Source organism: Triturus cristatus, chromosome 1_2 (assembly GCF_964204655.1).
Source record: "Triturus cristatus chromosome 1_2, aTriCri1.1, whole genome shotgun sequence".
In the NCBI taxonomy this organism is placed as follows: Eukaryota; Metazoa; Chordata; class Amphibia; order Caudata; family Salamandridae; genus Triturus; species Triturus cristatus.
This window is the reverse complement of record NC_140580.1, coordinates 252832260-252850164: the sequence shown is the minus strand read 5'-3', so window position 1 is coordinate 252850164 and position 17905 is coordinate 252832260. Positions and strand designations below refer to the sequence as shown.

At 43.2% G+C, this 17905-nt stretch overlaps 1 protein-coding gene across 1 annotated transcript in view; it reads left to right on the top strand.

Annotated features, from left to right (window-relative positions):
• The window catches only part of KIFBP (kinesin family binding protein), a 517175-nt gene that overhangs the window by 57772 nt on the left and 441498 nt on the right, over positions 1 to 17905 (top strand). Inside the window, exons 2-3 of the mRNA XM_085603547.1 lie at positions 12213 to 12311; positions 12807 to 12886. Coding sequence (XP_085459673.1) covers positions 12213 to 12311; positions 12807 to 12886 — 179 coding nt within the window. The remainder of the gene's footprint in view (positions 1 to 12212; positions 12312 to 12806; positions 12887 to 17905) is intronic.

Here is a 17905-nt window from a genome sequence, read left to right as displayed (position 1 = left end):
GCACACCGTCCGCGGATCCTTCACGACTTTTCTAAAATAGCGGCTAGAATCCGCGCACCCACCGTGATGTGTGCGCTTTGAGTGTGCGACTCTGAAAAAAATTTGAACTTTTTTATTTAAAAAAAGAAAATATAAATATATTAAAATGAAAACAAAAATTTTTATCTATTTCAGTTTGAATTTTTTAAGTTTTTTTTGCAATTTTCAGAAAAATGTTATTTAATGAATAAAATATTTTATAAATAAACAGTCAAACTGTAGAAAATCATTACAAAAAAATAGGTATAACTACTATCACACTTAAAAATTAGCATTTAAAAAAGCTTTGAAATTCACTAAAAAAAACATAGGTTTCAGAGACGTTATAGTTAGAAATTAGCATTTAAAAAAACCTTAGCAATTCACAGAAAAAAAACATAGGTTTCAGAGACGTTATAATTTGAAATTAGCATTTAAAAAAACCTTAGAAATTCACAGAAAAAAAACATAGGTTTCAAGGGTGTTCTAGTTAGCTGGCCATTTCACTCGTACAAAACCATAGAAATTCCTCCGTTATAGTTAGTTCTGCTAACTATAACTCGCGCGCCTGCAATGCACTGCTGATGATGTCACATATTGCATCATTCATGACATGGTCAGTGACATCACTGATGACATCTCAAATGACATCACTGATGACATCATCCACGTGACAATCTGATACACCTCATCATACACTAGTATAACCTTTTATCACTCACTGTAAAATATAGAGTACCATATTTGAAACCATTGACACACCAATACCAGTTACTACATACCCACTCACTGATTCCTAAGTCTACACACACAACTACCCATTCAACAGAATCATTTATACATGAAGTCCCTAATTAATAGAACACTAATGAATGCGCTATAGTGCGCAAGTCCGCTATAGTTAAAGCTCCCAGATTGAAAGGATTTAACCCTTCTGCTCCGACCTTTATAACTACTGATGCCAGTGGCAAAGGATTGGGCGCAGTTCTCTCCCAAAGCAATGCGACGGGTGGTGAGGATGTCATAGCTTTTGCTTCTAGATCTTTATCGCCGATAGAGGAGAAATACTCAGTCATAGAAAGGGAAACCTTGGCTTGTGTATGGGCTTTAGAGCACTTCAGGAAGTTTATTTGGGGAAGAGAGTTCACTGTAAAAACAGATCATAAACCGTTAACAAAAGTGCTGACAACAGAAGGATTATCAAGAGCTTCAGCCAGTATCGCAAGACTTTCCATGCGATTACAAGACTTTATTTATAAAGTGCAGTATGTCCCTGGCAGAATGAATGTTACTGCTGATTTTCTAAGTAGATTGTCTTTACCTCTCACAGAGATTGATTCCAGTTCTTGGAATGATGTATGTGTCGCTGGAATTTTCGTGGATGAAAAATGCCAAGGTTTACAAGAAAAATAATGTATTGAGGTGCAAGCGAATGATGTTTTGGAAAAAGTGAAGCATTGTGTAGAACCTGGTTGGCTAGGGTGCAACAAACCTGACTTTCTTGGTGAACTTAAGAATTCTGAAGAGTGAGAGATGAGCTAGGCATTGAAGGGTTATTTTTAGTAAGAGGAGAAAAAATTATTCCACCATCTATTATAAGAAATAAAATACTGGCTCTTTGTCACGAAGGTCATCCAGGTATTGCACGTACCAAACTGAGTGTTAAATCTCTGTATTGGTGGCCTAAAGTTGACCATGAAACTGAACGTTTTGTTAGGTCTTGCGTAGAGTGTATCTCAGCTGACAAATCCCAGAAAACCTTGAACCCTCCAAGTCCCTTGGTTTGTCCAAGTTCACCATGGGAAGATGTAGCTCTAGATTTAATGGGACCTGTATTATGGAATGATGGTTCACAGAAATACATCATTGTTTTGATGGATTTATTTTCGAAATGGCTTGAACTCGAAATTGTTACAAAGCTCCACTTGCTCGGTTATCAGATTTCTTGAAAACCTCTTTTTAAGAGAGGGTTTTCCTAAGTCATTGCTCATGGACAATGGTGCTCAGTTTAAGTCCCTGAAAATGAAAAAATTTATGGAATATGCCGGAATTGAACAAAAGTTCACTGCCTTATACCATCCAAGGGGCAATGCTGTAGTTGAGAGGGCTGTAGTTGAGAGGATGAATAGAGTTATTAAAGGTATTGTACAGCTTTCCATGAACAGTAAGAAAGATTTAAACACAGAACTTATGAAAATGATGTGGAGCCATAGAATCACTGTACATGATTCAATTGGCAATAGTCCCTTTGTCATTATGAGAGGTAGAATTCCCCATTCCAAGGTTAATCCCGGTTGGATGAACAAAGGAGGGAAAATTGATTGGGACATAAGTGAAATTAGAGATTGTATGAGTAGAACTCAACAGAAGAACACAATTTATTTTGATAGCAAATATGGAGTTAAGGATGTAAATATTCATGTGGGACAATGGGTAAAGGTGAAATCCAGTAGAAAGGTTGTGAAAAGTGAAACCAAAAAAAATTGTTAAAGTATATATTAACACGGTCCAACTTGAAGATGGATCCATTTACCACATGAGTAAACTAGCCATTGTCAAAACGCATGATGATAAGAAGAATCGCTCTACTAATACTGACTTAAAGAATGACCAGTACTGGTGGATCACCATTGATCATGATGACACTATCAATGTACCTATTCCCAATGGTGAAATACAATTTCCACTTTACCTAGGAACCAAAATTGCTTATATAAAATTGGTGGTTTTGGGAGGAAAATTATTAAACCTAAAACTCGAAGATTATGTTTGTGCTACTTATATTTGAATCATTTTATGTCTCTTATTTATTTATTTATATAGAGAGGATAAGGGTATTGTTTAATAAAGAAGGGGGATGTGTAGTGATACTCTTTAATAGATCTTTGTGTGTAGAGTGTTCTGTATTCTCTTCGTGTAAGTTAGAACACTTAGTCAGTTAGAGTGTAACTGAGGACGTGCCATGAGCAACTTGCCTGTGCTGTCCCGAGGTTGCCAATAAAGGATTTGACTACATTCTACAGTGTATGTATTTACTACAAACACCCAAATATCCTCATAGCACAACTCACCTGGTCATAAAACAAAGTACAAATGATGTCCTCATCCCCTTACTGTGACACAGGCAATCACAAGGGACAATAATCAAGAACCGGGCTCAAAGGATCTTTTTTCGGCGTCTAATGACCCTAAGGGCCAATCAGTGGACTCCGTTCATATCCCTAATACTGAGCCCAGGCGAACCATGTCTTTAGGTGCTCTGGGCCTCCCCTTGCCGCATATATCTGCTGTCCCATAGAAGGGTTTAGAGCTGTGTCATTTGTCCGCCATCCGGGATAGCCACAAGAATGCCATTTTATCCTGGTTACTGGTTGGCTTGTTTTGGGTACTAACTTCTTAAGGGTGCCCTTGAAAAATACTTTCTGCCCGTTCATTCGTATTCTTTTATTTACGCATAGAGCAAAAATCTTACTTGGATCTTCATTCAATTTTATAGCATGTAAATAATATCCAGCGGATTTGTTTCAGTACTAAATGTGTTTAAATCTCCAAATGACACCCAGGTCCAAATTTACACCAGGCTGATGAATATGAAAATGACTCTGTGCATATTGTCACGATTGAAAAAAGTACAGCTTTAACATTTGATTTGTTTACTCCTCTGAAGAATGAAACGCACATTTGAGAATTTGATTGAAAGCTTGGCAGAGAGGCCCTTTCTAGAACAGCTAGCGCAACTGATGGTGTGCTTTCATCCTATCGTTTTCCTCTACAAATAACTTATGCAATCATTCGAAGGGCGGGTTAAATTGCGACCGTATTAGTCTTTAAGTAGGTTATGTTTGTGAAAGCTATTATTTGGCTAAGATCTGCTGTCAGCAAGGTTTTACAGATCTGAAATATAGATAATAAAAGGTGATTATTATGTTTTACTGCTTCTTCCGAACAATAGCTGAGGGAACGCAAATGGATTTCTCGGATAGGCTCAACCTAAACAACTGTTTAAGAAGCTAAGCTGCGCGCATGCGCTGTCTCTTGACATGCAGTATCTCCTCTGTGTGCTTAGACCACGCCCACTTCAGCCCACCTGTTTCCATTCGTTCCTTCATGTGCCCTTAGAAAATCCTTGCTTTCCCTCTCCCCTTGGGGGTGTGGCTCCTGCCAATGCCTACTGGCCCTATTACTTGTCGACTTTCACTTTTGGCTATGTATGTTTCAGGGCACTGTTCTTTTTCATTTGCCACATCTCGTTAGCCTTTGCATGCAAAACGTGCCTGCTCCCAGACGAATGTTGTAAAGCCTATCCTTATCTTGTTTTGTCTGATTTCGTGACGGTTGTGGGCTTTTTTTCTTCAGTTTTCCTGAAGTTGTTTTATACATCTGCCTCGCCTGCGGCTTACACCTTTATCCGGTTGCCACCCTGGACGAACGTGGCTAGAGGCATTATGCAATGAAGTAGGAGGCAGTATTGAAGTTCAGATTGAGAATGCTTTATTTAAGTTGGATGGTAAACACTTCAGCCTCAGTAGCGCAGCCACTGTCAGACCAGGCTCTAATCAACTGAACTCCTTCAAGTACAAACATTCTATCACCAGGTACAACCAGAACACTGTCCCAACATTCTAGTTCAGCTAACACCGATTTACAACACATATCAGTGTTAGCTGTGATACAGGATACTACACATTACCCCACCAAGAACAATACATGCTGTATATATTTTGGGAACTTGCCTTCCAACATTCAAATTTCTTTTTGGTGATAGGTAGGCGGCCGCGTGATTACTTGGCCATGTTGGCTTCCGGTCCTTCGGTGTCTGCCCGGGCTTATAAAGTGACCACCAAGCAGCCCAACTGCATGCCACTGAAGCACACTAAGCACAGGGCCTATTGCACTCTCTCGGCATTTACTAATAATGCATGTGGTAATTCACAACGGTTTAGTGCCTGAGGTCTGCAACCTGGCATCTTTTCTTTTTAGAATTATGTGAGTAAACAACCCCTTTCTACATAATAGTATTGCCGCCTGAATTCCTGCACAGTGCTTCAGAGTCCTGTCTTTAAACGCGTTATGAATGAATCTCTGTTTTGTGAAGTGTGGCATGTTTTACAAATGCATCGTAAGAGCAGAGTAGTTCTGCTGTGTAAAGTGTGTAATAATTGCAAATGCTTTCTGTACTGAGGTGGTAGTTCACAAATCCAGTCTGTTGGAAATTAGCACAGCACACCTTTAAAATGGGATGTTCTTATACACCAATTCCACGTTTGGAGTCTTTAATTAGCTGATAGCTTAAAGACTGAGAAAGCTGCTTGCAGGGTAAAAGAACGTAAATGGAGGAAAACAAAATCTGAGGAAGACAGACTGGCCTATAATATAGTACATAGGATGTACCTCAAGAACTGTAATACAGCAAGACGAACATTCTTAGCCACTCGAATAGATGAGGCAAAGGGTTTGTCGAACGAACTTTTTAGGATTCTTAAGGAGTTTACTACTCCTAGAGTAGGCAATTCTACCTGCCCCCTGCCCCCCCCCCCCCCACAGGAATTTTGCGATTAAGCTCGCTATGCATTTTAAAATCAAGATAGACAATATCTATGACTCTTTCGAGCAGGTATCGGACAATAGGGAAGAAATCCTAATCACAGATAACCCCTCCCTATTGAGACTGGAGACCTTTGCAACCATCACTGGGAGCAGGTGCTACCACTACTGAAACACATCAAGTCAGGCTCCCCGTCTGATATAGCCCCCCCCCCCTCACATGTTATCTGACTTCGCAATGGAGCTAGTAAATCCAATAACTGAAATTTGTAATTTCTCTTTAGTAACCTCCTCTTTTCTGTCTAGATGGAAAAAAGCTTTTATAAAACCCCTGCCCAAGAAACCATCTGCAGACTGTACCGATTTACAAAATTACAGACCTATCTCGCTCCTCCCGGGCTGATCTAAAATAATGGAAACTCTGATCAATCGCCAACTTTCAGATTATCTGGAACAGCATGACCTTTTGGATTCCTCGCAGTCGGGCTTCCGTGCTGGTTACAGCATGGAGTCCGCTCTGGTAGAGGTAACAGATACTATCTGGCTGCTGCTGGACGAAGGGACCCCCACAATGCTGGTCCTTCTTGATCTGTCAGCAGCCTTTGACACCATCTCTCACAGAATTCTGTTGGATAGACTGCAAGAGATTGGTGTCACTAGGATGGCATTAGAGTGGCTGCGGAGTTTCCTATCGGACAGATCTCCATGTGTACAACTGGACACCTTTGTCTCCCAGACTACAGTGGTGGATAAGGGGGTTCCTCAGGGCTCCATTTTAAGTCCCACCCTGTTCAACATCTATGTGTCGTCTCTGGCTACCATTATAAAATCTTGTGGATTCCAAACCATCTCCTATGCGGATGACACACAGGTGATAGTCCCCATAGAGAAGGATCCCACGGTGACCAGAGACAGATTTAAGAGCTGTAGGATGAAAATAGACAGATGGATGAAAAACAACTACCTGCAACTTAATTCCAACAAAACTGAGATCTTATTGTTTAGTAAAGCGGAGGATTTGTGGACAGATGAGTGGTGGCCTGAGGAACTAGGATTACCCCCCTCCCCCAAAAAATGGGTAAATAATCTGGGCATTTTAATGGATAATAACTTATCCATGGAAGAACATGTTAAGACCCTATCAGGTAAATGTTTTGACTGATGTGCACTTTAAAAAAGGTCTTCCCGTGGATTCCTCTCTCCGCTAGAAGGGTTTTGATTCAGGCATTGCTAGTCAGTAGACTGGATTACGGTAATGCTCTTCTAGTGGGGTTGAGGGAGGACCTGCTTTCTAGGCTACAAGTCGTTCAAAACACGGCTGCCCGCCTAGCTTTAAATAAACCCCCGCTTACGCCATCCTTACCTCTATTAAGAGAGTTACATTGGCTGCCTAGAAGGAAAAGGGCACTTTTCAAACTTTTGTGCCTAGTTTTTAAAGCACTTTTTGGACAAGGACCTAAATACCTTACCAAGAAATTGGAGTGGTATACTCCGGCACGACATTTAAGATCCAGTAGCCAAACGCTTCTTCAAAAGCCGAGAATTAAAAAAGCTAAGTTGGGGGGCTGTGACTTTTCCCATCTGGCTCCCAAATACTGGAATGCGCTGCCACTAGATCTGCGTTCATGTTCCAACTTGACTATTTTTAAGAAGCACCCAAAAACCTGGTATTTCTGCTACTCGCTGCTTTTAGACGCCTGCCTCCCAGGCGCCGAGATATCCCCTTGGGGATGATTCGCGCGCCATATAAATAATAGTTATAAAATAATAATTGTTTTCATTATCTAGAATTCCAAATTAATAGATACGGAATACGATCAGATCTGTTATTTCTTATGTTTTTTATTTTTTATCGTTAATATAATGTCATCCAATCCAAAGCAGACTACACAGTATCCTTAGTCTGAGAGTTATGTACCAACACATGTCTTCCTTTGTCATTTGATTCAATTAAAATGGGAATATTCTCATGAAACACACTGGGATGTTCCATAAGCTTGAGACTACACTGGGGAATTCTGTAAGGGTGCTAGGCCACATAAAAGGTAAATTTAACCTCTACACCATCCTCCATAAGGCCTTGGCCAACACTGCACACCCTTACCAGTCCCTTGAAGAAAGACTAAAGCTGTTCTTTAGATACTGTCCAACTTGGACAGTGGGGAGTAGGGCAATGTTTACATATCTGTATGAGGTTTTATCATTATACAAAGTGAGTTCACGTCTGAATGGATGTATATGACACTTCTTGTATTGGTTGATTACTTTTCGTTTTTCCTACTTTGGTATAGTTCTGAATTTTGTTTTATGCACATGCATGTGCTATTTCTAAAGTGATCATGTTTTTCTCAGTCTGCCACGGAAGACTATACTGTACATCTTTCTGGGGTTTGCAGAGATTGGGAGTTCTGACAGTGGGAAAACACTGTGATAAAAGAGGCAGTGGCTGTGTCCTCGAACTGTTTTTCGGATGCAGCATTCTAATTCCCATTTTTAGCAACTATGTTAACGCAGTTATCTTAATTCTTAGATTTTAACATATGTTGGTTGTTTATGTGCAGTGAACATTTTTAAGTAGTTCTAAGTGTTTATGTGGATGGCTTAAACAGCAGACTTCTATAGATGCCTTTCTGCCCCATTCTGTCCACCAGCGTCCCTCTTCTGCGCCGTCTCCCCATCAAAACCTCTCTCCATTTACTGCCATTCTATATGTCTGTATCTCTTTCCCTCTGTTCCTGTCTGTTCTTGCCTGTTCGAACTCTGCATGTCTATAGACCCCTCACTATCCGCATGTGCCTCTTTAACGTTAAGCCTGTTTCTCTCTGCCCTTGTATAACAGCCCCTATCCAAACCCTCTCACTCTGCGCTCTTCTCTCCGTCCCTGTCTATTGCATCTATGCCGGTTGGTGTTCACCCTCTGTCTCTCACGTGCATGCCCTTTTCCTTTTCTCCTCTTCTCTGCTGGCTCACTCTCTCTCGCTTTATCTAACCTCCTACCCTGCTTTATCTAACCCCCTCCCCCGAAACTACTTGAGAGCATCCCTCACGCCTCTCCTTTAATCTGTGCCTTGCTTTTCTTGAACTGTTGTGGCCCACCTCCCCGTCTGTCCTTCCTTCCCTCCCCTGCCTCCCAGGATTTCTCTCAATCTCGGTTTGCATGGCTTCCTCCCTGCCTATCTGCTCATGCATCTTCCTTCATGCCACCCTTTCTGTATATTTAGCTAGCCCCTCCTGCAAGCCTGTCATCTTTGCTGCTTAATGGTGTAATGTCCTCTTTCTCTCTTCTTATTTCCTTTGGTCTTGCAGAAAACAGCCAATCTCTGTCCCCACTATCTCTCCCTCACTGTGCCTGTCTACTACCTCATAGCTTCCTGCATGTGCCCCCCACCTCTGACGTTCCTCTATTCTCTGCTGACCCCTTCTCCCGTCGCTCTATCTGCAACAATCCGGTCAAACAAAGGACAACTCTTTCTTCTGGTCTTTCTACACTCAGTCTATTTCTCTCTCTCCCCCTCCAAACCAGTATCCCGCTCTTTTTTAGGTCTCGCCTGAGCCAGCGCATGCGCTGCTCTGCGAGACATTTAGTTAGTGGATTTTCAAAGTGCTACCAGAGGCTTTTCCTGGCCTAAGCTTGCGTTCACGAGCGCGTGCACACGCGCATTCGCCATCTGTCTTTCTTCCTTCACGGGTGATCACTTTCACTTTTACGCATGCTGAGTGCATAGCAATGATGGCCGCTTTTATATCCAGCCCGACAACGCACTGCCTCTTTAAAGCAGCGCTTTAGCGTGGCGTCCACCCTCCCCTTTGGATTTTAAATATTAATATTTTTACGCAGCCCAGCATCCGCGCTTCAGCATTGGTGGCCGCGTTTGTTATATACAGCCCCGGGGACGCTGCGCTTGTTTTTATTTTCTGCGTGCCATGCACACATTCACAGTGGCGGGAATGCATCTTTCTTTTTTCCAGTCCAGCCACAAGGAGCAGAGGCAGTGTCGGCTCCTTCATCTGTGAGGAGGTAGGCAGGGCGTAACGCAGCTCTTTTCGCTCCCTCAATTGCAACGCCAAAGGTTTTGTTTACAAGATGGCTTCTTCCCAGCTCATCAGCACTGTTGCAGATGGCTTTCCTCTAGGTATCCAGTTGTCCTGGTAAGTGTGGGAATCTCCCGTCTGCTCGAGTGAATGGTGTCACTACCTTCAATCAAACTGGGTGCGCGAACCATGTCACCTTGATAACTTTTTTCTTTTAGGCCGTTCTCTCGTCACGTTCATTCAGACCAGACAGTCTCCTCATTTCCTCTTATCCAATATTTTTACTTGCGTGTACCGAGCTTCTGCCGGTCCGAATGTTTGTAGATCATTTTACATTGAGTTTGCGAAAAGTTCAATCATAAAATCAAACAAACAAAAAAATAAATGACGTGGGTTTATGCCGGCCACGTTACCGGGGAGGGTAACCTGGATTACTTTCATTCTTTACAGCTTCCCCCAAGGGCGCTATATAAAACCTTGCAACAGACTACAAATATATTTCGCATTCCTGCTCGCAAGAAGCTCCTCGCAGCCCAGGTATAAAGCACTAGCAAACGCCCCTGATAATTTTGCCCTTCCCTCCTACTGCTCCAAACAAATGAAACAAGCATTGGCATAGCCAATAGGTCTAGTCTTTGGGACCTTGTAAGTAAAAAAAAAAAAAGTGTAAGACTTACTTACAAGGTCCCAAACGCGAGACCTATTGGCTATGCCAATGCTTGTTATTTATTCCTCTCACCTCTGTCAAGCTACCTCTCACACTACCTTTTTGCTTAACCTTTTTTCCTAATTATATCGTATCGCTCATCTGTTCTTGTTTCTGTACTCTGCTTGTTTGTCTCCACTCAGCAGTCTCTCTCCCCCATGCCTCCTTGCCTCTGTTGCTCGCCCTTCTTTGCTTCTCTACCTCCCCTCTTCTTACCACACTCTGCCCACACACACACTTAGCACTTCCTCATTGCCCCCACTTTCAGGTAAGTGGTCTGTCCTGCTTGCTGATAATGTACGAGGAGACACAGGCCTGCCTCCCCAGGTGTGTAACTGCCTGCATAGTCAGTCTTCTTAAAACACTCGTATGCTTAGTCTTCTAAAACCGGAGACTGCTGGGCAAAGCACAATAAGTGCCAAGTGCCTCTAAAGTGATACTTCCTGGAAATATTGTAGATCCTCTCATTTTCCCTATAATTAATTTTCCAAAATGGGCTCAATAGGTTTTAAGGTATATTTGCATAATGCATTATTTGGCTATCATTAAAAAAAAAAAAAAAAAAGCTGTCCACAGCCGTAAGGTTTCAACTTCCACTATTTGGTTCTCTAATGGGTTTCATCCTATAACATTTTTGTTTTCAGTAGCTCAAATGTCTAAACCTTAAATGGTATACTTGCTTAATGGAAGTGTAGTTTAGGAAAATGGCCAACAGTAGGATCAACCTATTTACATTGTGCTTATAACACCGTGATTTGGATACGATTTAAAAGGTAAACATGCTGTTATTGCTTAGTTTCATGAAAATTGAAGCGGCTTTAAGTTGCGTGCTTTAAATCTTTAGTACTTTGTTTTAGGTTTAAAACTCTGGAGAAATAAAACCAATATCAAGGGATGCCTCCTTGTGCTCTCCAAATGTGGCTTATGTGAGGTTAATTAACAATATATCCTACAAGTAGGCAGTGCAACAACACCTCCGCATCAGTGCAGCACCTCCTCCAAAATCCGAACAGCACCATCTCAGCATCTGCCCAGCATCACCACCAGTGCAGCACCAATTCAGCATCAACACAGCCCCACCTCAGCAGCAATTCAGCACCAATGCAGCGCGACTTCAGCACAGCACTACTTAAGCACCACTTCAGCACAGCACCACCTCCGCATCACTCCACACCACCTAAGTCTGCCCTTAGAAACAGGCATCTGTTTCTCCCCAAGTGTCTGTCCACTGCTCGTGTTGAAATTCATGTACTGTTTCCCAACCTCCACCCTCCCGTTGTTTGTCCCCTCCACCCTAACAAACAAAAAAACTATAACAAACAAGCTATAAAACAGGCATAAAGAAGTTGCCAGCCTTGCAAGGACAAAAAACTAGGAGAATTTTTTTTTTTTTCTTTTTTTTGAATGTTAATTCTTTTTTCAATAGAGTTATTCAATTGTACATAATGTCTTCTTGGTTATATATAGGGTAACCAAAATGCTATGACACTTTATCTTCAAGGTTCCATCTTGTAAACTACGACCTGAATGACTGGCATGCACCTTTCTATTTATGAATTACTATTAGCAATACCTGCTTTGAGAACCTGCACAAGACCATATTACGTCATGTACCCTTTATTGTATTCATGTTAAACTTGATATGCTTCCAGAGTATCTCGATACATTTGTGTACCTATCCTACTTAAAGCTGAAGATCATCAAACACATTTTTTAAACAGTCATGTAGCTTATTAGAATGGCACAAATTATTATTTAATTTGTCACTTGTAAGGTATGTGAACATTATTATGCCTGTTTTAAAACTTCGTTACCTTTCCTCTTATCTAGCTTAGATCTGCTAAGTAGCTATCTGTGTTATGTGTGAACACAAGTGTTTTCTCCTCCTAAATCTTCTGTCTTTTAATTTTAGAATAATCTAGGCATTTTATGGGCAGGAAGAGGCGAAATTCAAGTTGCACAAACTTACTTGGAGTCTGCCGAGATCCTGTACATTAAATATATGAAACAGGTATTTATCGTTTTACCGCATTGCCATTTTAATGCAATTCAGATTGTCTTTTTCCCAAGACCAAGTTCTGTTATATCTCATTTCACAAATTAAGTGCACTGAAAACTGTCTAGAACAGTTTTTACTCCTTTGCTTCTTCCGAAAACATGATGATTTTAATGTATGCATTTTTCTTTTTTTTAGTTGTGAAGTTGTCTATTTCCTATCTAACATCTGCTCCTCAAATGAAGCTAAACTTGATACGTATGTGTAATATTTGTTGTATAATTCCATACTTCTTTATGCCTTTATAAATGAAATATTGTGTGGTTTGGATATTAATTAATATAATGTGTTCTTTTCAAGTACAAATTAAGTAAAAATTAACTTTGATTCCTTTTATCTGAAGATTCTTTTTGAGCGTACGCTCTAGATTAAAGTGCAACTAGCCGACTGTATTTCACTTTGTGAAATTGCATGCATATTTTTAAAATTGTGTTCACTTATTTGACATAGATTGGAAGACCTCCGCTAGAGCTGCATGAACACTTTATGGGAGAAGAAGAACAATTTACCGAACAAGAACGATTCAAAAGGTGGTTTTCTGTCACTGATTTCCTTTTTATGTTTTAAGGTCGGGCTAGAGCGAGCTCTAGACTTCTAAAGCAGGTTAATTTGTTAGAGAAGTAAGGGATTGTGGTGACGAAAGGTATTTCGTAGAGTTTTGTGGTCGGGATAGTCTATCACAAACATGACAGCCCATTCTCTATATTAAAAGTGCATTATAGCTTTCAGCTCTTCAAATACAGCAGACTGGTTATCCACTACATTGTGACCGAGTATCCCATCTGCTAAACTCTAAACAAGGCCCAAAGTCCTTAAAAATGACCACATGCCATCAGTTGTGTTTACCAACCAAGGCCACAGCGGAAGCATGAACTCTAATTGCTCCTCCTTAAGGATGGATTCTCTTGCGCTTAAATAGGAGAGAAAAAAACTGCATAACCCACTAGTAGACTCACCTCTTGCTTCTCAGTTGTGCTATGTGTGGTTCCGTTCCCAAAGACTCCCTACTCCCCTTTGAGACTGCTTCTTTAAATGTGTGTACCATCCCTCTGCATGTAACCTAATCACATACTCACTAGCTGCGAGTATTCCCATCTCTGACCCTGACCCTGACTCTAATCGAGTAGAGTATGCCTGTAGTCAGAAGTATAGTGCAGAAAGGTGCCAAAGTCTTCACAGTTGAGACAAACAACGGTACTTCAGCTCCTTGTGTGGAAGCCTACTCTGCTACCTAAATATTGTTGACTCTCAACCACCTTTGCCAAGTGTACCTAATGTGAGTCACGTACAACCTGACCAGCAGTTGAGACGATGCACCTGCAAATCGTCCCAAGACCCAGGATGATTACAGGAAGAATAGGTTTCTGCTTGGGAGCTTACTACAGAAAGTGTTTATGCAGCCTGTGAGAAGTTGGCCTGATGTATGCTGTCCACTAGTTATAGTGGGCACCCTGTATCAGTCCACACAACCCCTTATTGGTTATAGGTTAAAGACAACCTTTTTTGAAAGCTATCCTAGTGGTAGCTATGGAGAGCAGCCTTCAGGCTAAGTCTTGAAGGAATGTAAAGCAGCTTGTTTTACCAGTCTATAATCTCTTGAGTTCCTAAATGAAAGATATCCACACCAGGGGGGGGGTGGGGTGTGTGTGTATATTTATTACTAAACACACCCTCCTAGTCTCTTTATGAGACTAGAGGTCAAAACACATAAGTTACACTTTGATAATCACAGTAAAATAGCACAAATACACGTCAGGCCCTATGGGCGAGCCAAACCATATACTAAAATAGTGGTATAAGAACCATGACTTAACTAGACACAAGGCCTAGAGCCTGTAGAATCGCTGGGACCCGAAGGAACCACCCAAGGTAGTGACACAGGGGACCCTCGGGGGGCCATGTGCACTGTGTGAACACAGCCGCGAGCTCCCATTAGCTTTTATGGGGAAAGTCGCGGTTAGATTTTTAAAGATTAGGGAAACTTAGAAATGAGTCAGGACCAAACCCTTTTGGACTTGGGAAGTTCTAGGGCTAGCACCCACGGGAGCACCGGAGTACTCGTGTTACCTCACCCAGGGAAGCCGGGTGCATAGGTGTCTTGATGTCAGGATCCCGTCGTCGATTTCAGTGGGAGCTGGCGAAAAAGTGCCGCTGCCGTGAAGATGCAAAGTGTCCAAAGAGATCCAAGCCTGGATCAATGATGAGAAGAACCTGAAAGCAGAGGGGACAGAGTCTGGGTCACTTACCAGTGACCAGGAAGGCGATAGGCAGATGCCCACCGATGTCGGGTGATTTCCGGTGAAGGAGGTGAAGCTTGACTCTTCAGCCACGAGGTCCAGGAGGCGTCGAGTATGACCAGGAGCTGGATTCGAGCTGTCCACTAAGGATGTCGAGTGCTGCAGCATCGGTGCCCGTATTGGACACAACAAGCCTTGGCAACAGCAAACCACGCAGAAACGAGAAAGATGCTCTGGTGCAGACCAGCGAGGTCTGTGGGACTCACCACTTGGTAGGGAGCCGGGGCACGTCTGGAGCAACCAGGGAAGCCCAAGGAAATTGAAAGTTACCCCCTCAGGGACCCACCAGTCAACGGACCAGGGATCGCGAAGGGACCTCGAGACGAAACACAAAATGGTGGCCCACGGGTCACTCGGAATGACCAGGCTGACAATCTTCGTGGATTCAGGGCTCGAGGTGGGGGCTACAAGTCAGCCCGAGCATGACTTCAAGAGACGTCAAAGTCAATGCACTTGCAGAAATGCACGGTGACCAGGAGTTCGGGTTCCACGCTACTTTGGAGGGCTGCGGTTCTCAGCTTTGCTGGGGACTCGGGTCGGCCTCTGAGATGTCTGGAAATCCTCTTCCTGGGCTGCAAATACTTCGGAGTCCGGCAGGAGCTTCGGAAATGCAGACCGGCAAATTGCTTCGTTGGTGCCTGCCAAGCAGGGGAGTCACTCCTTGACCCCAAGGGAGATTTCTGCAGTCCTCTGGTCTTTAGCAGAGCGTCGAAGGTCCAGGATTCGGCTTCAGAGTTTCGTCCAGGGTAATCTAAAGTTCTGGTTACAGAGGTTCCTTACTTCTGCCTAAGGAAGGGCTTGGAATAGCTTTGGAGACCCATCAATGGGAGGGTTTGGATAGAGGGGTGGCTACACCCATTTCCTTTTGTCCATTTCCGCGCCAGAGCACGGGCTGGAGGCCCCTGAACCGGTCTGAGCTGGACTATGCAAAGGGACACCAAATGTGCCCCCAGTGCAGGACTTCAAAGCACTCAGAGAATGCTCCCCCCCCCCAACCCCAACCCCCCCCCCCCCCCCCCCCCCAGCCCCAATAAACTTAAGCCTGTCTGGGAGGTTGTTACACCTCCCTGTGACAGGAAACCTATTGTCCAGGCCTCCCCTGCCGGAGTTTCGGTCAGCAGTAGGAATGACTCGTGTCTGTGGCTGCAGCCTCCATTTTGTGGTGCCAGGGCTCTATTAAGTTTCTACCAGGTATACCAGTGCTGTCATGTCTCTCCCTCTAGAAGGGTGGGATCATACTCCCCCCACCAGTTACTGGTGTGGGGGTATGATTCCAAGGTGTTTGACAGCCAGTCCGAGGTTAGCATTTACCGTTGGGTTATAATGCACTTAAGAGTATATTGTCAGGCTGCACTACAAACCGCATCCGAGAAGGGTCTCCGAACGCTGCAGAGGGGCTCTGCTCATGCAGGGGCACCCTCTCACATAAGAACCAAGCACTCTGCTTCAGGATTGATAAGGCCTGCCATAGGATATGACTTCTAGGTTTATATATATATATATATATATCTCTGTGTGTGTGTGTGTATGTATGTATGTATGTATGTATATATATATATATATATATATATATATATATATGTGTATGTATATGTTATTTATTTTATTTCAAAGAACCGCCGTTTTAAAGACGCACTCACAAGCGGCATGATTTCGGCACCCAGCGCTTCCTTTATTCAAGTTTTAGAGATAGCCTTACGCGTTTCAGAGCATAGCGGCTCTTGTTCACAGGCTTTACTGGCACAACGGAAACGAAGCAAATCTCGGCCATTTATTTCCCTCTAGTGGGATCGCAGGTGAGTTTCTTTTAGCGCCGTGCACTCTGGTAATTGAAGTGCTGTCAATAATAAACCTTCCAGTAGGTTGTTCCGTTTGCCACAATTTTAATCACTGCTCAAGCCCTCCAGTGGGCCTCCAAACATGCCTTCACAGTCCAATATAATATCTCCCATGGCCGCGGTGAGGCAACGAACAGTTCTTTAGCCCCTCCAGCATCCTGTGACATTTCAAAGACGGTGCGCTTTCACGGCAGGGCGGCCGTTTTCATACCTTTCAGTGTTGTCCAAAAACGAAGGCGCACTCCATGGAAGATTGCTAACGTAGCTTTATTGAATGCAGGAGCAGGACTGTGCATTCATGTTCGAATTGCAAATTTCGCCTGACGCGTTTCAAGCCTCCTGGCTCTTGTTCACAGGCTTTACTGGCACAACGGAAACGAAGCAAATCTCGGCCATTTATTTCCCTCTAGTGGGATCGCAGGTGAGTTTCTTTTAGCGCCGTGCACTCTGGTAATTGAAGTGCTGTCAATAATAAACCTTCCAGTAGGTTGTTCCGTTTGCCACAATTTTAATCACTGCTCAAGCCCTCCAGTGGGCCTCCAAACATGCCTTCACAGTCCAATATAATATCTCCCATGGCCGCGGTGAGGCAACGAACAGTTCTTTAGCCCCTCCAGCATCCTGTGACATTTCAAAGACGGTGCGCTTTCACGGCAGGGCGGCCGTTTTCATACCTTTCAGTGTTGTCCAAAAACGAAGGCGCACTCCATGGAAGATTGCTAACGTAGCTTTATTGAATGCAGGAGCAGGACTGTGCATTCATGTTCGAATTGCAAATTTCGCCTGACGCGTTTCAAGCCTCCTGGCTCTTGTTCACAGGCTTTACTGGCACAACGGAAACGAAGCAAATCTCGGCCATTTATTTCCCTCTAGTGGGATCGCAGGTGAGTTTCTTTTAGCGCCGTGCACTCTGGTAATTGAAGTGCTGTCAATAATAAACCTTCCAGTAGGTTGTTCCGTTTGCCACAATTTTAATCACTGCTCAAGCCCTCCAGTGGGCCTCCAAACATGCCTTCACAGTCCAATATAATATCTCCCATGGCCGCGGTGAGGCAACGAACAGTTCTTTAGCCCCTCCAGCATCCTGTGACATTTCAAAGACGGTGCGCTTTCACGGCAGGGCGGCCGTTTTCATACCTTTCAGTGTTGTCCAAAAACGAAGGCGCACTCCATGGAAGATTGCTAACGTAGCTTTATGGAATGCAGGAGCAGGACTGTGCATTCATGTTCGAATGCATGCAGAAACGTTAGGAGTTGTGGGACCCTGAACTTGATGTGCTGACAAACGGCCTCTGAGGAAGAAGCACGACTGCTTTGAAACGCGTCAGGCCACATGGATACAAAATTCGAATTTGCAGCGCTGTTTCATTAAAATAAAGGGTTTGTTAACCAACAGCTGGAGGAGTGCGCCTCT